Source organism: Phodopus roborovskii, unplaced genomic scaffold (assembly GCF_943737965.1).
Source record: "Phodopus roborovskii unplaced genomic scaffold, PHOROB, whole genome shotgun sequence".
Lineage (NCBI taxonomy): Eukaryota > Metazoa > Chordata > Mammalia > Rodentia > Cricetidae > Phodopus > Phodopus roborovskii.
Genome location: NW_026126418.1, coordinates 13,814,953 through 13,835,623, shown reverse-complemented (window position 1 = coordinate 13,835,623; position 20,671 = coordinate 13,814,953). Strand labels below are relative to the sequence as shown.

General features: G+C 43.3%; 1 protein-coding gene across 1 annotated transcript in view; it reads right to left on the bottom strand.

Annotated features, from left to right (window-relative positions):
• The window catches only part of Ext2 (exostosin glycosyltransferase 2), a 134,939-nt gene that overhangs the window by 21,611 nt on the left and 92,657 nt on the right, over window positions 1–20,671 (bottom strand). The window contains exon 10 of the mRNA XM_051184124.1: window positions 14,612–14,778. Coding sequence (XP_051040081.1) covers window positions 14,612–14,778 — 167 coding nt within the window. The remainder of the gene's footprint in view (window positions 1–14,611; window positions 14,779–20,671) is intronic.

Here is a 20,671-nt window from a genome sequence, read left to right as displayed (position 1 = left end):
TAATAATCAGAGATGACAGACAGATAACCAGACAGGCAGACAGACATCCTTTTCAATGCAGTACTGATGTTATGTACAGGCTCAGGAAAAGGAGCCATGATGAAATCCTGTGACTGTCCCCATCATCAGAAAGAAGGTAATTGCTCTTGATCCAACCGGGCACTACTGTCCAGACCCTGAGAAAGCTCAGGAACCTGAGGCAGCCAAGAGACAAGGACTGGAAATCTCAGGTACTAATTCCCACCAAAGCCTGTGAAATCTCCAGTATCCAGATTATTCAAGCACACTGATGTGCATGGCCTTTTGTTGTGTGAGTTCCTTGGGAAGCCACAAAATAAAGGTCTACTGTTCTAGCTCGTCTATATGGCTAACAGACCAAAGAAAGCTTCTGCTAAGGCCATCTTGGGGGAGCTGTCTGGGGTTACTTCCTGGAGCATGACAGCTACAATGCTGAAAATTCTTGCCCACCCAGTCAACCTCCTACCTCCTGCATATTCAAGTATCCAAGACCATGGTAGCTGGGGCAGGGAAAGGTGACCTCACTCTCAGGGGAAGGTCTCGTGACTCTCTACTCCTCCACAAGGAGTGTTAGTATCCTCATCACTTCCACAGACTGCTAGCAGCTTTGCTGTTTTATTTATCTCATTGATATGAGTCAGGGATGAGGTATCTGTGGGTCATCACAGTCACTCTGTTTCATATCCTGCTGAGAAGAAATAACCTCTATTTCCATTCCTTTATGGCTCCCCCTGTATTTGTCTCAGCTATATAAAACAGTTTTGCAGAGTCCTAGATAACTCAAAAGCTGAATTTGCCCAGAGTCCACGGTAAGATGTGCCATAAAGAAAATTCTTTTTATAGAGTTCCCTGGATCTTCAACAAGCTGGCTGGATAAATATCCAGACTAGAACTGGGATTCCTAGGGAGGTGAGCAGAAGGTAAAGGACCACACACCCAACAGAATGAGTCCAAGACTCGCTTTGCACTTATTTGTCCCTAAATCCAGCATCTGTGAGACCGTCCTGGACAGACCAACATTCTGGGTGGATCAACACAAGGATAGAGAGATCACACTTTATTTTTTATATTATCTCTTCCCTTTTAAAGGCAGTGACAAAAGAATTTAGTTCTAGGGTAGACTGTTTCCATCTGTAGCCATTATAATGAGAAGAAAAATCAGAAATTATTAAGGGTCACAGATTGTATATTTTCCCCTTTTGTCCCTGGATGCACATATAGATGGTTGTATTTTACTAATTCTGTTTAAAATATAAACATCACATCATCTCTGATTAATTCAGTTAGTCAAGTCTCCCATTAAATCTGTGCTCTGGGTGAGTGGAGTTCTGTTCTTCTCCTGGGCTCTCCAATCATTCCAACACTGTCTTTAGACTTTCACCACCTGGATTTCACTTGCTTTCCTGTCTCCAGTCTCTGTCACCACAAATTTATCCTGAGATCAACTCCTTTTTACACACACCTCCCAAGAGACTCTTCTGTTAGCCTCGGAGCCTGTCCATTCCACCCTCAGCAGCTACTGCCTAGCTAACCCAACATCCATTGTTAACAAAACTGCTAGGCCCACCCCGAGTCAACAGTCACTCTCATTGTGAGGCCTTGCTCCAAATGACCCCTACATCAAGAAAACCCAGTTGGAGAAGATGCTACGAGAAAAGAATGGGGTAAGTCTTGATAGTTTGCTGTCTTCTGTGATTTTTTTTTTAAAGATATGTAATTGCCTTTACAATGTAAGTAAGTTCTCACAATGTATTAGCACCCAAGAAGCCCAAGCAGTCTCTGCCACCTATGGATGTCCAAGCATCAGCATCCAAACCTGACAACACACAGCCATTCTATTCCTTCCCACTCCGCCTGAAGTCCTAATTCTATATTTATAGCTAACATCATTAGCCAAGAGCGTTTCACCTCTCTCAGGTGAAAAATGTCCAACATTTAAGTGCCACTAATAATTTTTTATGGTTGGAAATGTGGATCAAAGTATGAAAGGGAAAATAAATCCACAGGTCCGCACACTCAGCCAAGTCTCCACGGCTCATTTTCAACCACATGTTTTAAACTGTCTCTTAGAGGAGGGGGAGGGGAGTAGGAATAAGTTGCTTTTTATTTCCCTGCTTTTTAGTGTCTAAAATAAAAGCAGACAGACTTGGGAGGGGAAAAAAAAATCAAACATCCAAGTAACATTATACGCTGCTACTGTTCCCGTAGGAGTCACTCGCAAATGAGTATCAAGAACTGAATAGATACTTTCCTGGTAAAATACATAAACAGATAAATAAATTATCGCAGGCTGAAAGGCATCTCCCATCTGGTAGCTCACTAGAGCTTGTCAAACAAGTCAGAAACACGAAGGACCAGAGAGGATCATTCCTAGCTCCTGACTTCAGGGCTGGAGAGGGAAGAGAAAGTTTCCCAGGGCCCTTTGCCTTCAAAGAGGGAAAGTGACCCCACAGAGACAGGCAAATAAGCCATGCTTTCTTCCAAGGAAATGATTACATCTAGCACTGGATCCAAATGTCTGCACTCAGGTCACAGGACTGGAAGGAAAACTGGCCTGGCCTCATTCCCCAAACCTTCCTCCAAAGTATTACACAATCAATGTGCACTTAACATCTTAACAACATAAATTGACTTCTCTGTAGTTCTCCACATCCTTGGCAGCAAAGCAAAAAGGTGTAGAGTGGTCTCTGTGGTCCCTTCACATTCTCATTGTGTTTCTTCTGAGCAGGACTAGAAAGGCTAACAGGCCAGGTGACATGCAGAGATCTGAGCTTCTCACCTGATCAGCTGCAAGGCTGGGACCAGGTCACATCTGATGTATGAAGCCTCATCTGTGTGCTTATATCACCTACTTGTGCTAAGGCAAAGGCCAGACAGAGCACTGCAGGGCTCTACAACTTCCTCTTGGAAAAGGACTGCAGAGTTTACACTTGGTTTCTGAGCTAACAGTGCAGCAGGGAGACTGCCCCATCACTCACTTGTGAATCTGCCTTTTGTCTTGGAGAGGCGTGTATTCTATGAGCTGGCCTGTAGTCTGTCCTATAATCCATAAGCATGGTGTGAAGCTTCCTTGCCTTCTAGCTCTCTGGCATGCATTGCCTTAGAGCACCCACTGGGATCTGGGTTTTATGTCATGTTTGCAGAGGCTCAGACTGCTCTGTCTCTAATAACACAACCTGGGCACCCTCTCCTCAGCATCTAGTTCACGTGCAGCTGGTCTTAGTGTCACAGGGTTGCTCCAGATGTTACTCCTCATGCCCAGCAGTTTGGCATTTCCCATGTGAAATCATGGCTTGGTTTACCTGCACTTCTGATCCTTTAGGGGCTGCAGGAAGTCCTTTGGTCTAGAGCTCTGTCTCCAGACAAACAAGGAAAAACTCTAGGAGCCTCAGGGCTGCTGGCTCCTCCCTCAGCAAGGATTCCTGATGGGGAGACCCCCACTGTCATTGGGTTTTTCTACAGCCTTTTTGGCAAAACAGTAAAAAGGCCTCTGGCACATTTTCTCTTTGACTCTCACACAGTCAATATGGTGTTTTAGCTATTTTGGAGAGTTAAGCTACGATAATGAATTTAACTTCTTCAATCACAAGGGCTATAAAAATAAAAACAAAAGGAAGATGCTGCTTTCATAAGAGAATGGGCAGGGGGCTTCTGATTGTGTACATCTGAAGCACTAGGGTGACTAACCTAACCAGCTGACTTAGTTAAATACTGAATTCACAAATGCAGAATGAGCCTTCCTCCCAGGTGCACCTGGAACATTAACAACACAGGCCTTACATTAAGCCAGTCTCAAGGCATTTCCAAGTATAGGTTTGATACAACTCAGTACAGTTGTTGTATCAAATCAGAAACAAGAAAGAAAAGGTAACTTTAAAATGTGACAGAAGTAAGCAATGTCCTTTTATGGAGCTAAGGATTTAAGAAAATAACACAAAGGAAATCATATAATATTTTGAACTTCAGGCTAGCAGAAATATGACACATTCAAACTTGAAAATGAGGGCTAGGGCCCAAGTCTGTGGATAAGACTACTTGCTGTTAAAACAAGAGAACCTGAGTTAAAAGTTCCCAGTACCCATGTAAAAGTTGGGTACATGTAACCCCAGCATTGGAGAGGGAGACATGTGAGTCTGGGGAGCTTGTTGGCTAGGCTTTCAGGTCCAGTGAGAAAGCCTGTGTTAAAAACTGGGTAGAAGTTATAGAAGACACATCCTTTTCTGGCCTCTGCAACACACACAGAGTCACACATAGAGTCATACACACACAAAACACACAGACACAGTCACACATACACATACATACATACACACAGAAATACAGCAACAAAAAAATTCATAACATACCTGAGGCTACAATTAAAGAGAAATTTCAATGCATGTATCAGAAAGAAATCAATATTAAAACCAATGGTCTATCAAGCCAAAAAAACTAGAAAAAGAACAGCAATTCAGACTTACTAATGGGTATGAAATCAGTCAAGCAGAATGGTGACTAGCACAAAACAAACAAAGCCCAACAGATCCAGTTCTCTGAAAGAACCACAGCATTATGTCTAACTAGGAATCTAACCAGACTCCAGAAAAAGGAAGTCGGTATGCAGAACACACCCACAATGCTGCCATCAGGAGGTGGAGGCTGGAGGATCATGAGCTTGAGGACAGTTTAGGCTCCAGCATGAGACCCTGTGGAAGAGAGAAGGGAAGAAATGACCCATATCAAGAATAAAAGAGGTGCATATAAAAGAGTCCATATAATAGAAGGAACTGTACATTTCACATAATCTATCAAAACAAACACAAGAGAGCTGAGCAAGTCTGAGTGGAGCTGGACACACTGGGGAAGTAAGGCAGTGAGGTTCTGCTTGAGGATGAAGAGTGGGGGCAGGAAGGGGAGGAAGACCCAGCACTGTCAATGAGGCATCTGCCCAAGCTATAGAAGCAGGGTGAGTGAGGCATATGTAAACGCACCTTCTTCTGTATGTAGTTGCATAGATGAACAGGTCACCATCTGGATGTTGCTTTCTGATAACCACTTGAACACAGAAGTACTGCTTTGATGCATTCAGCTTGTGAAATTTATTGATATCTCTACAAGTCCTTCTGTGGCCTGATGGGCCTCTTGAGTCTTTAAGCTCTGGAAATTGTCAGCTCTTGTCTCTTTACATACTTTTACCCATTTTTCTCCTCTGAAAACTCCAGTGAATGGCACTGTTAAATCCCTCAGGTCCCCAGGCTCCAATTTTGTTGTTGTTATTGTTACTGTCTTGTTTAGTTTTTTAAAACCTATCCTCCCTGTTGCACTTACTGAATAGTTGCTGCAGGAGGTACAGGAGTCCTTTCCTGTACCTCCATGCTCCTGTGAAGCCTATGCAGGGTTTAGCTCAGGAGCATGTAACGTTAGCCCCATCATCTTTACCTTACTCTTTTTTATGTCCTCTTTCTTTGTGTTGCTCATCAGAGCACATCCAGCAATTGCTGCTGTTCCTAACAGCCTCATCCTCACGGTGTGACTCCTCTCAAATATCTTTTCTCCTTAAAGCTGCAGTTTCCCTGGATGACAGAAAAACTTCAGCAATGTTCTCAGTTTTTAATTTGTCTTCCTTTCTTTCTCCTGTTGCTGTGACAAAAGCAACTTAAGGAAGAAGGGGTTCACTTGGCCTGCAATTCTAGATTATAGTGCATCATGGTAGGGAGGTGCCAGCGGCAGGAATGTGAGAGAACTGGTCACATTATATCCACAGGAATAGCAGAGAGCTCTGAGTTAATTACACAGAGACAAGGAGATCCTCAGACCCTACAAACCCAGACAAATAACTGGGTTCCTGGCTTAAGAAGAGACCCTACCATCAATAAGATGAGAGTGATTGAAGAAGACATGCAGTGTTGACCTCTGGCCTCCATATTCATGTTCATTCATACTCTCATATCCACACACACAGTTGTACAAACCCAAACATATGTGTGCACACACACATGTGCACACACACCCCTTTGATTTAACATATTCTATAAGGTGTAACTATTCACGAAGTTTCATATCAATTTTTGTAAGGTTTTTTGTAAGAGTCTGCTAATGACTGACACCTGCACTCACAACTCTTAAAAGCTTAGCTGTCTTTCATTCTCATATGCTACTGATGCCTGAGAGGACAACGAAGGTGTGAAGGGTTTATTTTTGGTTCAGTTTCTGGGATTTCAAGGTATGGCTTTGTGATCCCATGAGCTGAGGTAAAATGTCACAGCCTCAGAAACACAGGGGAGAGAGAGGCAGCAGCAACAGGAGCTCCTTGGGAACATGCCAAGTGATCTACTTTCTCTACCTGGGTGGGTTCCACCTCCCTGAAAAGCCCACAACCTTCCAAACATCACCCCAGCTAGGAACCCAGTATCTACACTAGGGCTTGTGGGTCCACTTCATAGTCAAGCCATAATATTCTGCCCCAGGGCCCCAAAGACTCGTGGCCATCTTATAATACAAAACGTATTTAGTTCATCTCTAGGAGTCCCTAAAGTCTAAACAGTCCCAATATTGTTTAAAAGTTCAAAGTCTCCTCTGTGTCTCAAGGCAAACTCTTAGCTGTGAGCTGCTTGCTGTAAAGCAAACAGCAAGTTACAACAACACAGAATAAACATTCCCATCACAGAGAGACAAGAAAGCAGCATGGAAGGATCAAAGCAAGATGCAAAAGGGCAAACACTACCTTCTACGGTTCCTCGGCTGCTACCCTGCATACATAGCAGCAGGATATGTGCTCCAATAGGCTTCCTGCCTCTACCACCTTGAGTTTGCATCCCTCATGGCTCCTGTCCTGGGCGTAAGTTCCACTAATTGCCTATGGCTTTCTAGGCAGGTGTATGGGTGAAAGTTCCACTAATTGCCTATGGCTTTCTAGGCAGGTGTCCCATGTCTTTGTAACTTCAACACTCTTGAGTCTCCACTGTATTTTAGTATCACTCCCATAGCTACTTCTTGCATTGCCCTTTTAGCAGCTGCCTGCTGGAATCCCAAACCTGCCACACATTGGCCTCCCAGGCATTCCTTTGAAATGTTAGAGGAAGCCTCCCCACTCTTGAATTTGCATCCCTTCAAAACCAGCACCAGGTGGACAATACCACTGCCTTCCACTAAAAGACTTCTCTAATTGTCATCATAGAACCATAACCCAGTAACTGATGGAAGTAGATGCAAAGATCCATAGCCAAGCACTGAGACAAACTGGGAATCCAGTTGAAGAGAAGGAGGAAGGATTATATGAGTGTGCGTGCCTGTGCACACTCGCTGGCACATTGCCAAGATTATGACAGGGAAACCCATAGAGACAGCTGACCCAAGCTCGTGGGAGCTCATGAACTCAAGACCAATACCTAGGGAGCCTACATGGGACCACCCTAGGCCCTCTGCATGTGGGCAACAGTTGTTTAGCCTGCTCTGTTTGTGGGACTCCTGGCAGTGAGACCAGGATCTGTGCTTGGTGCATGAGCTGACTTTTCGGAACCTATTCCCCATGCAGGGTTGCCTCGCCTAGCCTTGATGCAGGAGGGAGGAACTTGGTCCTGCCTCAACCTGATGTGCCAAGCTTTGTTGACTCCCATGGGAAGCCTTACCCTTTCTGAGGAGTCGATGAGGAGGAGGGTAGAAAGGAAGTGGGAAGAGGGGGCAGGAGGAGAAGAGGGAGGGGAATCTGTGGTTGGTATGTAAAATAAACTTTAAAATGTAATAAGAAAAGAGAGAGAAAGAGAGAGAGAACTTCACTAGGTAGCCCTATGCAGGGTGCTCTATAGACATGATTTTGTTAAGGGAAATACTTAAATATGTTTACAATTCTGTACCTTGGAACCTTAGAGGGGTAAGGTCTGGACAATTGCAGAAACACCCTCAAAGTACCTTTCTATTGTCTAACCACAAAGAGCTTGACTTCTTTCTAAATGATACTAATCTCTTCAACTACCTACCACACCCTCCCTATCTGCAACCTTCAAAGTTCCTTTTCTGGTTAGATGGTACAATGCTTCTGGATCCTTCTGATCTGCTTTTTACTACTGTTACTTGCTGTAAACATGGCTGAAAGCAGCTACCAGTAGCCATTCCACAGTCTGAATGCTACACTGTCTTGAAAATTTCTACACCAAAGTTTTAGGACACAGATAAAATGTAGAAAATTCTTTGCCAGTAACACAAATGACTTTTGGTCTAATTCTTAACAGAGACTTTGTTCTTCTGAAACTTCATGTACTCAGCATATATTGTCTTCCTTTCCATCAGTGTTCCTCTCTTCTGGGCTTCCAGTAGAATGGCCCATGAAGTTCTGTGTACAGCTTCTGTAGCACTCCAAATTTTTGCAGTTCCTCATGTAAACCTGCTCCAAAGGTCCAAGAGTCAAATGGCCAGGTTCAGTCATAGCCACAACCCACTTCTGGTACCCAATCTCCGTGTTAGTTTTCTTCTTCTTCTTTTTTTTTTTTTTCTTCAGTGAGGTGACAAATACCCCACATAAACATTTTCTGAGAGGAAGGATTTATTTTGGTTCATGGGTTTCCCATATTTGAGTCCATAATTGTTTGGCTGCAGGAACTTGGAGAAGGCATCATGGTCAGGACGTCTATGGTAGAGGAGCTTCATACCCTTCATGGAGGAGGATGATGAGTGGAAGGAGGAGAAAAAGAGGGAGGCAGTGGGGAAGAGGAGGAGAAGGAAGAAGAGAAGGGGAGGGGAGAGGGAAGAGAGGCGAGGAAAGGGGACATTTACTATTTGAAATTATTACAATTTCTGATAATGACAATTTGTGTGTGCGTGCGGGAGTTTCATTGTTGTTGTTTTTTGTTTTGTTTTGATTGGCCAAACTTGGGAGCTATTCTGTTTTGTTCTTTTCATAGAGTAGATTTTAGAACATGTTGATTTCCTCTGTTGGTCAGTTTTCTACTTCACTGTTTTTAATACTTGCTTACCTTTAGTCTTTCCTTTTTATCACTTGCCTCAAGTTTTACTTTTTCCCCAGTTTATTTTTTATCATTAGCTTTAGGGTTTTAATCTTTTTTAGTTCAGTAATTTAGTGATATTAATTTTCCCTAAGGGCTGCTTTAGTTGTATTCTGTAATTTTATTTTCCAAGCCTGGAACTTACAAATACTAATTAATTAGTAAATTAATTTGTTTTTAGGCCCAGACTAACCTGAAAATCACTATGTAAGTCATGCTGGATTCAAGCTTGTAATCACCCTGCCTCAGCCAAGTGCTGAGATTATAGGTGTGAGCTATATCTGGCTGTGAGTTAGATGTTTACCTATAGTAGAAGGTATTGTAATTTTGAAAACATGGATAAGAAAATGTTGCAAAACCACTGAGTAAAAACTCTTACCATCTTCAGTGAATGATTTTAACCTCTGGCTGTATTCTCTTGAGCTCACAGCAGCTGTGATAAACCCACACAAGACCTGCTTGAGTCTGGACTGAACAATATTCCATCATGGAGAAAGAGAGAGACATAGGAGGCCCATCCTCTCCCACAATAGATAGGCAGTTAATGGCTGCCAGGGCAGTGACATTTTCTCCTTTAGTGTATGTAATACTGGAAAGTTGTTCATACTACTGTAAGTAACCATAAATAAATTCACTGGATCACTAAGATAAAACTTGAATGGAATGCTTACTTTGGTTTGTAAGAGTCCCATCTGGGGTGAACAGATGTTTCTTGTCTCCCTAAGACTGTTCATACAATAGTGGTCCATTTCTTAACTCTAAATTCTGTCTCACTAAATCTGAATCAATACCAGTGTCTTGTAACTTTATGGTATATCTTAAAACAAGGTAGTGTAAGTGCTACAACTTTGTTATTTTCCAAAAAGGGTTTGGTTTTTGCAAGGCTATTGTATTCCCATTTAAATTTTAGAAATCTGGGCTATGGCTCAGCAGGTAAGAGTGCTTGGTCTGTAAGCATGAGGACCTGAGTTTGGATCTCCAGCACTTACATAAAACAAACAAACATAAAAACATTCCTGGCTGCACATGCCTGCAACCTTAGCACTGCAGATCACAGAAAGCAACCACTCATCTTCTGTCCCAAACTGCATTTTCTAGAATTTCACAGATATGAACTCATAAATAAACTCCGTTCTCTTCTACATCTTACTTCATTAACTAAGCATAATTATTCTGAAAAGTACCAACACGGTTGTACATATCAGCAGTTAATTCTTATTTATTATTGAGGGTTAGGGATACAGATGAGTGGCAGAATGTTGGCCTGGCTCTGGGTTTGATCTTCAGCACTGCAATGCCTCCTAGCTCTTCCCCCAACAAATCCTATTTATTGTTTAGTCAACTCCTATTGGAGGATATGTTGCTGTTTACTTACCCATTGGACTGACTGATAGACACTGGTTTTGTTTCCCTTCAGGTTCTGGCTATACCAAATAAAGCTTCTGTGAATATCAGTGAATGTCAGTGTAGAGGCACTTGCATAGACATGGGTTCTTATTACTCTAGACCTTAGATCCTGTGGGAAGAATGTTGGGACGACATGGCAGGTGCTACTATGGCCTGGATGTGGTATGTCCCCTAAGGTTCACACGGTAGAGCCCTGGCCCTCAGTTTAACAGTGCAGAGTTGATTTGGGAACTTTAAGAGACAGGGCTTGGTGGGAGGTCCTCGGGTCAATGGGGGCACAGTCATCAGAAGGAATTAAAGGAACTCTGGTGGGTCCCAAAGCTCTGTGGAGATGAGCTGTTATAAGAACTGACCTCTGAACTGCTCTTTGACTTCCTGTTTTGACATGTGATCTCTTCTCCCATACATGCTCCTCCCACTGCAGCATCAATCATAAGGTCCTTGTTAGAGGCCAGCCAATGCTGGCACCTGTCTTTTAGTCTAGAACTAGAAGCTGAATTTCTGTTTTATAAAGCCATTCAGCCAGGTTTATAAAGCCATACAGGTAGTGCATACCTATATTCCCAAAACTCAGGAAGTAGAGTTGGGAGGATCACAAGTTAAGGTCACCCTCTACCAGGTAATGAGTTCGAGACCAGCCTGGGGTACATGAGATATCACGTATCAAACAAAACAAAGAAAAGCAAAACAAAACCAAAAAACAAATTAAATATAGTTTCAAGTAAGTCTGCCTCAGGTACTCTGTCATTTTATATATATGTGTGTGTATATAATATATATGTATGTGTGTATATACATATATATATATGTTTAACATTTATATTTTTTTAACATTTCAAATTATTTTTATCACACCACTGCATCCAGATTATGAACCAGCACTGAGCAGAAGCTCAGGGTCTGTGTTTTATTGTGCACATGCACTTTGGCAATGGGGATCAGTTATTCATCAAACATCACTGAGTAACTGCTGGGCTCAATAAACAGGACTAAGCACGGAGAGTATGCCAATGAATGAGACAGCCATGGTTCTGATCCTGGTGCTCACATTCTAGAAGAACAAATGAGCACTAAACAGAAAATCTCTGAGGTAATGACTTCCTTGTTGTTGTTTTAAAGAGGTACTAAGCCTTCTGAAGCTCAATCTAGCCTGGGACTGGAAGCTTCTTTGAAACAGCCATGCCTGAGCTATCAGGTCAAAGGGAGTAGAAACTAACAAAACCATAATTCCAACAGACTCTGCTCAGTGCCAAGAAATGGCTCTGGGCTCTGATATAATTCCCCTAGGATGCCATTTTTCATTAACTTATTTATTAACTTAGTTGAGGCTGCTAATAGATACACAGAAATTAACTCAAGGCTTTGGAGTGGAAGCTGGACTTTAGAAGCACCAATGTTCTCCATCTTTTAAATCCACACTCAGCTGAGCACCCTCGCCACAGAAACATTCTTAACAGAGAAGCCAACAGGCAGTGAGTCTCAGAAGCCTCAGGAGAGCCACTGACAGGATCATGATGAGGTCTGCAGCTATAGTGAGGATGGCGCACAACTGTGGCTTCTGCCAAGTGCTACCTGAGCTGTGTGTCAGGCACTATGAAAGTTTATCCTGGGATGGAGCAAACTGTCACTGCTATTATATGAAGGAATGAGCTAAGAAGCAGGTTTTATCTCAAGGTTGAAAGTGGTCTTGGGAATGCATTTAGCTTAGCCTTCTTGACCAGACCTCCTTCAAAGTAACCACAGATAGTGAGTGACCAGATAGATTCCAACTCTTTGGGCAATATCTTTGAATATCCTTGCTCCCACTTGACTTTTGTCAAGAAACTGAGCAAACAGACACAGTGTGGAACTGCTGTACCAAAGAAGAGGCCCTTCTACCCTGGCTTGTCTAAAGAAACACTTTACAATCTTCCTTCTACAAAAGTAGGAAAAATGGGGTCTTGGGGTTTCTGCTGCTATGATGAAACCAAGGCAACATGGGGAAGAAACCATTTCTTTCTTTCTTTCTTTCTTTTTTAATCTTTTAAAAGTTATATTTAAATTAGAAATAATCTTACTTTACATATCAATCCCAGTTCCCTCTCCCTCCCATCTTCTCATATCCCCCACCTTCCCCCATCCCATCCCCCATCCACTCCCCAGGGAGGGTAAGGCCTTCCATGAGGGATTATCAAAATCTGTCAAGTCATTTGGGTATTTGGGGTAGGACCTAGCCCCCCCCCCCATGTCTCTAGGCTAAGGGAGTATCCTCTCATGGAAAATGGGCTCCTGAAGTCTGCTCGTGCACTAGAGATAGATACATCCTGGTTCCACTGCCAGAGGCTTCATAGACTACCCAGGCCTCCTACTGACACCCACATTCAGGGGGCCTGGTTTGGTACTATGTCGATTCCTCAGCTGTCAGACTGGGGTCTGTGAGTTCCCACTTGCTCAGGTCAGCTGTTTCTGTGGGTTTTCCCAGCGTGATCTTGACCCTTTTGTTTGTCCCTCCTCCCTCTCTGAAACTAGATTCCAGGAGTTTGGCTCAGTGCTAGCTGTGGGTCTCTGCTTCTGCTTCCATCAGCTACTGAAACCATTTATTTCACTTTACAACTTGTAGTCCATCATCCAAAGAAGTTAGGGCAGGAGTTGATGCAGAGGCCATGGGAGGGTGCTACTTACTGGCTTGCTCCTCCTAGCTTTCTCAGCCTGCTTTGTTATAACATGAAGCACCAAGAGCCCAGGGGTGGCACATCCCACAATGATTTGGGCCCTCCCACACCAATCATTAGTCCAAAAAAAAAAAAAAAAAAAGCACCAAAGGCTAGATCACACGCCAATCTGATAGAACATTTTCTTAACCAAATGTGTCCAAAATGTATCAAGGTAACATAAAACTGGCCAGCATACATGGTACAGTAAATGTCATTCATATCGTAGGTACGATGACCTAAGCCACTTCCTATGAATGAAAGTAAATACAAAAGAAGAGTACAGGCTCTGCCAGATACTCCCCTATTTCTCTTTGGCCAAACACCTGACCAGAGAGTCACAAGTTAATCTATGCCAGAATGGCTTTCTCTCACACTCAAATGGGACTATATTTAAAAACAACACAAAATAAGGAAAACTTAGCTTTTAATTTTTGGTAGTATGTATGTGTGGGTTCCTCTTTCTTCCTTCTTAAATCAATCTTTAAGGACTCTAAAAGAAATTTATGTAATAAACATATATGCAAAAAATATGGCTGCGTTGAATAAATTTTTAATTTTTAAAAACAGGTTCTCACTGTTTGGCTATGGATACTCCTAACTTTCTATGTAAACGCAGAGGTCCTCCTGCCTCTGCCTCCCTACCTCTTCCTCCCTGGAATTGGAGATGTGCACTATCATGCTGTCTTAATTTTCATTTCTTAAGAACCCCAAATCCAACAGGTCGCTAGAAAACCAAAGAAAATTACTCCTCTCCCCCAAAGGCAGTGTGACCCTGGGGGAAATATATGTATATGTATATGTATGCATGCATACATATGCATATATATGTATATGTGTATATACATATATATGCACTGTACCCTGTGCCATCAGGAGCTAAGAGATTTGTATACTCTACTGGGCTTTGTCATACCTTGGTGACCCCTGCAGCATGGGTCTTTGCTATCACCAGCATGCACCTCACACACATGCTCCCTGACAGGCTTGTCAGCTCTCACTGTGTGTGCCAAGCTTCAACTTTGGCACTTTCCCCTGGGGAGACCTATCCTGGTCTCCATGCTTAACCCCTGAACTCAACCTAATCCATCAGCTACCCCAAAGGAGCAGTGACAGAGACAAGCAGCCATTCTGTCCATGCAGAGCTCAGAGAGCAAGCCATCGTAGGCAGGCTGCTTTCCAAATGCTTGTCAATGCAGCCACTTCTGGACTCAATGCTTTTACTGCTGTGGAGTCAGGTGGCTGAGGGCACAGGAATGCTATGTTTGGAAACATCAATTAGATTGTTCAATGCTATAGACAGGTTTTAGAAAATATCCCCTGGGACTCTCACTGGGAGTTCCCAAAACTGGGTACAGTTGTCATTGGGGAACTGGGTTTGCCCAGGACCTCAAAGATAGCTTTACAGCCCACACTCAGGCACATGATGGACAGTTAAGCAACCACAGCTCTAGAGAAAGAAACACCTAGCCTTTCAGTGAACTGCTGAAAAAAAAAAAAAAAAAAAAAAAGCCTTACCTCATAACCAAACTGCAGCTCATCAGAGGTCAACATGATGATGTCATCATCGATGGCCAGGACAGCCTCCGTCTCAATTTCATCATAAGGGAAGAAACGATTACTCAGCTTGTTTTCTGCAGTCCTTACAACTTTCAAGGGAACGCGGATTTTGGGCCAGAGAGATTCTGGAAGAATAAAAGAAGTTTTTACTACTCACCTACTACTTCACTCATAGTGAAGAGTCAGAACATCCCTGTCCTATCACAGGGAGAGGTAGCTTCCACCAGGGACTCTTAAGTGCAGAGGCAGTTGTAGTGGGGGAGGCGCCCGTCAATGCACCAACCTCCTCAAACCTTTATGGCACTACCTATTCTCAATTGGCTCCAACTCCTAACTGGGGCTACAAGGACAAAAGTCAAGGTCACCAGTCTCAGGATCTTTCCTGTCTAAACTTTACCTCTCCTGGCAGACACTCTGCAAAGCACTTTTCCACAAGTGCATTCAGCTCAAAACTGGCCTCAAGGTCTGCTAGGAAACTCAGCTCCTGCCTGAGGATGCCTGCCATCCACTGTTCAACCATGGCCAGCCAGTGGTGGGTGGAGCTCACCAGTGGTGGGTGGGGCTCACCAGCGGAGCACAGCACATGCCTCTGCCTGAGTGCTGCTTTCCTAACTCAACACTTCACCCCCTCTCCTTGACTTAGCAGACTTGGTTTCTCAGCATGACCAATTTATAGAGTGAGTATTAGATTTCTAGGTCTGATTATGTGGGATTCCCTAGTATATGGAAAAACAACAATCTGTGACTCTCCTTGTTCTGCCCCCAGTTTACTGTGAAATGACTGGAGCAACTCAACTGTAGGGCCACTCTTGTATAGTCTGCATTTAGAAAAGCTTTGTTGGTCAGTATGGTCTACATATCCCAGGTCTACAGACCCCAGGTTCTTCAAACATTTGTTAGATGAGAACAGAAAAGCTAAGTATGCTGCTTCCCCAAAGTCTGCTGTGCAATCCTGGGAAGATTTAGTCTCAGCTACTCCTAAGTCACCAAACTGAAGCTGTAAGATGGAGGAAAGTCAAAGGGAAAAGCTGGTCTGACCAAATGCTGAGCATCTGCACTCTGCAGAATAACAGAATAGAATAATTCAAACACGTAACTCATTGTTGGGTGTTCCCAGAGGTCTTAGAAAAAGCCAGTGTAACAGAGAGGCCCTGCAGTTAGGTTAGACATCTCCAATTTTAAATTAGCCTATGACACAGGGCATAAAGTGGACAACTCAAAAAAAAAAAAAAAGTCTGTTTACAAAAGGCACATTATCAATAAGCATTTTGGGGTAAATATGTGGGCATGTAAATGGGAGTTTGCCTTTTCTATTAGTTTTTTTTTTTTTTTTAAAGCCCCTTGGCTTTCTTATGTATTTAGTGGATGTGCATGCATGTGTGTGTGCATATATCACACTGAATTTATGGGATCCAAGAACTGAACTTATTGTCTGGTATGTGTATATGTGCTTCTCTCCACTGAGCCATCTTGCCTGTTTTCTATGAGATAATGAGGAAGTCTCTTCTCAGGAGTCAGCAGAGTGGGGGACTTTGCTCAGTGGACAGAGCTAGATCTCTCAGAGATTTGGCATCATCCGATACACTTGGTTACCTCCCACTGGTCAGAAACTACTGTCAAAGGAGTGTCTACACACCTCTGGGAGGTGGTGACTTGTCCAGTAGTACCCCAATAAGGCTAGTCTTTAAGTCTATTAACAACAAAGACCAAATATGACCTGTGCCATAATCCACTACAGTGTGAGAGTTCTGTTTCTCTAAACCTGGGATAAATCTCTGAAGATCCAAAACTCATCCTGACTCTTGTTTGCATTAGGTTCCCTACTTAAGACAAATGAAATCCCTGTCATATAGCCACTAAATCTGAGATCTGTATAACCCTGAATAAACACCTATAACAAAGGCCACCTAGCCTTAGCTAGCTCAGAATTGTTGTATGTTCTTAAAAGTATCAAGAACCCCTAAGTAGTTAAATTTACATGATATATGCACACATATGTATGTATTTATAGAACCACATACATACAAACACATACTATTCATTATGTTATAAATTTAAACAGGAAATTGTAAAACACATGCACACATGCCATTAGTTGGCAGAGCAGCAATACTATCTCAACTCGGCCATACACTGTGAAAAAGGAGAGATGGGAAAGGGAGAGAAAAACTCAATACTACTAGGAGAGCAATGTTACCCTCTCAACTCCTCCAAGACCCTAGGGATGCACAGGGTACCCAACTCATACAGAGAATGACTGTGCTAGATTCCTGTTCACATTTGGGTACCACATTATATAACAGGAACAACAAATCTGGCCACTAGTTCTGGCATGCCTCTATGACCTCTTGTTCCTATAGTAGTCTACAGGTAGGCAGCGAGTGTGAGTGGCAGGCCTGAAGAGCATCCCTCAGCTTCTGAGGATGCCCAGCTGAAGCTTAGCCAAGGCTCTCCACAGGAGTGGCTTCAGGTGAGTTCCAATGAAGCTTGGGCCAGTTTTCCAGCAAGTTCAGTACCAATGCTTAGCAGTTTCCTGTTATTCTCAAGTCACCCTAGTCTGTGGCATCTCAGCTCATCAACCAGTAAGCCACAGCCCCAACTCCCCTCAACAAACTCAATTTCAGGCCCAGCTGGGGAGTGGGCTTCCTAAATTCTCCCTCTGTAATCTTCCAATCTTCTCTCTCTCTCTCTCTCTCTCTCTCTCTCTCTCTCTCTCTCTCTCTCTCTCTCTCTCTCTCTCATCCTCCCTCTCTCTGGCTTTCGCTCTCAACAGTGGGGATGAATAAAGAAATTAATTTAGCAGCACAGTGCCTGGCAGAAGGCAGGCATTCACCAACTTAGTTAAATGTTCCCCTGGGAGTCTCAGTTTATCAGTAAAACAAAGTGTTTTTCTGAGTCTCAGTGGCAGCAAGGTGGTTCATTTTAGATTTAACACACCAACTACCCTGACCATCCAGTGGCACAGCCATAGTTCAGCTTCCCATGCCTCCTCTTCTGTTTGTTTTTTGAGACACTGTTACTATGGAGCCAAAGCTGGTCTCAAACTTGTGATGCTCCTGCCTCAGCCACTTGAGTGCTAAGATTATGCTTCTGGCTCACCTTCTGGCCTACTTCTAGGTAGGGAGAACCCCTGCTACAGAACCGAAAATGCCTCACAGGCTAATGAAACTGAAGCCCCGTGGAACTTTGGCCCTGTTAATTCCACAAGGCAACAAACAGCTCCATTTACCCCTCTGTACAGGAAAGCGGCTAGCTGCTCCAGTTAAGTGGAAACACGCCTCTGCGAGGGGTGGAATCTGGACTTTCACTTGGGAGTGTGTACTGCTTGTTCACCCCACAGGCATTTCCACATTCTTTACCTATATATATCCAAAGAATCACTGGAGACGATGTCCATAAAGAGCTAACTTGCTCCTGTAAAGTCTTTGATGGGGAAGTTTTAGAGAGTGATGAAAGCCCAGGAGGGTGATATGGGGTACAGATGGAGGCCCAGAATGAGTCATGGCTCTTCAACATATACCATCACTTTCCCTGGTTTGAGGTGGAACTTGGGTAGCCAATTCAGCTTTAACCAAAGGAGCCTCTACTTAAATGGTGCATGGCCATTGCCACCCAAGGCTGGGCAGGAGAGAATTCTGCCCTCTCTTCACCCCTTCTGGAGAAGGGCAGTCCTAGTCTCAGGCTTTTGCACTCCTGCTGGGCAGACAGATTGGAGTGCAGGAGCAGAGCCCTGAACACAGGCAACCTAAGTGTGATTTTAACCCTAGAAAGGCTGTATTTAAAAACATCAGGACAGGAAGACAAGGCAGAATGGAGCCTTAGGGCACATAGGAGAGAGAACAGTACTTCCAAAATAGCTCACTTTCTCTGAGTCTCTTGACTTGGATCTAGTTCTTCTACATAATTCCAAGACGGAGAACAGAAAATATGAGCCAGACTGACAGGCTCAGTGCAAAGGAACAGGCTTCAGATCCAGTGACCCAAGCTCACCACAGTCTCTGCCATGTGCAGCTTTGTAATATAAGCAAATTATCAATCTGGGCTTCATTTTTCTTAATAAAATGAGGATGAGAGCAGCTTCCTTATAGGCTGTGATGAGAAACTGGGGAGGTCACGTGTGATACACTTAGCATAGTCCCTATTCCTTGGACATGAGTGGCATTCAGTAACGGAACTTAGGGGCACTGTGGCACCATCATCTTCACAGAAGGATTCGTATGAAGTCCTGCAAACTGATTCTCTGCTAACTGCAAGGTCAGACAGATGGACATTGGGATGACCCTATTGAAGCAGGAGGACACAATGTCAGAGCAAGAAATCTCCAGGTCTAGGCCAGGGCTCAGCCTGCACAGGGTTTCCTTTCCTTATCAAACCTTTAATTCTAAATGGAACATCACACCCTTGGATGTAGTAGATAATCTCATGACTGTATCAGGCAGATCAGAAATGTTACCAATTCATTCAATGAAATTAGAAGAGTATGATTTATGGGGAAAAGCCCCAAATTTGTAAAAAACAAAGAGTGGAACCAGGTTTCCTGTTAAGTCAAACAAATGAACTCTACTCCAGCACAAAGGAGAGAGAGAGAGAGAGAGAGAGAGAGAGAGAGAGAGAGAGAGAGAGAGAGAGAGAGAGAGAGAGAGAGAGATCACCAGTGTCATGGGTTCTGTAAGTATATTGACTTGTTTTTGCCCACACTAAGCATCGAGAGAGGTATAAGCAGAGGGATGCCTCTTCAACAATGGCAAAGGTGTGTAGTGTTAGGCTTGGGTGAAGCCAGCTCTGAACTTCCCACAACAAAAGGGTTCATTTATATAGTGGATCCCTAAGACTTGACATCTCTATCCCAGAGCAGAGTTTTATTAAGGGAGGTATTGTCCCTCTTCTCCCCTACTCCTTCTGAGCGAGCCCTCCTGACATGCACAGCTAGCTCCACTAAGAACTGTAACAGTCACAGTATGAACAGGGGGTGTAGGGCAGCTCCTGATGTTAATTCAAACCTAAAGTTGACTCATACTTTCTGAGAAGAATTACCTTGGCATTTTGATGGGAATTGGGAATTGGATCGAATCTGTGGATTGATTTTGGTAGTGTGGTGGCTCCCACATGTTCCTGTGTTTGAATTCTTAGTCCCCAATTGGTAGAACTGTTTGGGAAAGATTAGAAAGTATGGTCTTGTTGAAGGAAGTGTATCACTGGGGGTAAGCTGTAAGGTTTCAAAAGCCCCCACCTTTCTGCCGTATCATTGTCTCAACATGCAAGCTCTTAGCTATGGCTCTAACACAATACCTGTTGTCATTCTCTCTATCATGATGGTCATGGAATCTACCACCCCCCTGAAACCACAAGCCCCAAATTAAATGCTTCCTTTTATAAGATGCCTTGGTCATGATGTCTCTTCACAGCAATAAAAAAGTAACTAAAACACATTAGGTGGCCATCTTCACAACCTAAATCCCATTAATCTATGAGCATGGGAAACCTTCCCATCTTCTGGTGTCTTCTTCAATTCTTTCTTCAGTGTACTAAATTTCTTATTTTACATGTTTTCCATTAGCTTGATTAGGCTTGGTTAGAGCTATCCCAGGTATTTTTTAGATGATCTCTATCATCCCTACTAACTAGAATTCATAGTATTGGAAAGGACTCTGCACTCTACTAGAGGAGAATGAATGCTAGTCATCAATATCACTTAGCCATAAACTCTACAACCTACAACAGTGACCTATAACAGTAGTGGCACAAATGTTACAGGAGTAAGCAACTACTTTCTGATTGGCTTTAAGGTCCACTCAATGAGATGGGATCTGTATCTGACACTGCTAAGAAGCTGAATTCCCAGTTTCTCAAGAAGCTGAGAATACATACACCATTGGTCTAGGGGGAAACCACATACTATTGTCCTGCTAAAGGAGCACAGCAATAAAATGACTCCAAATGACATACTGCTATATTGACAGATCAGTGGCTTGCTCAAACTGTATCAGAGAAGCTTCTTCTTGAGGCAGATGGGAACTA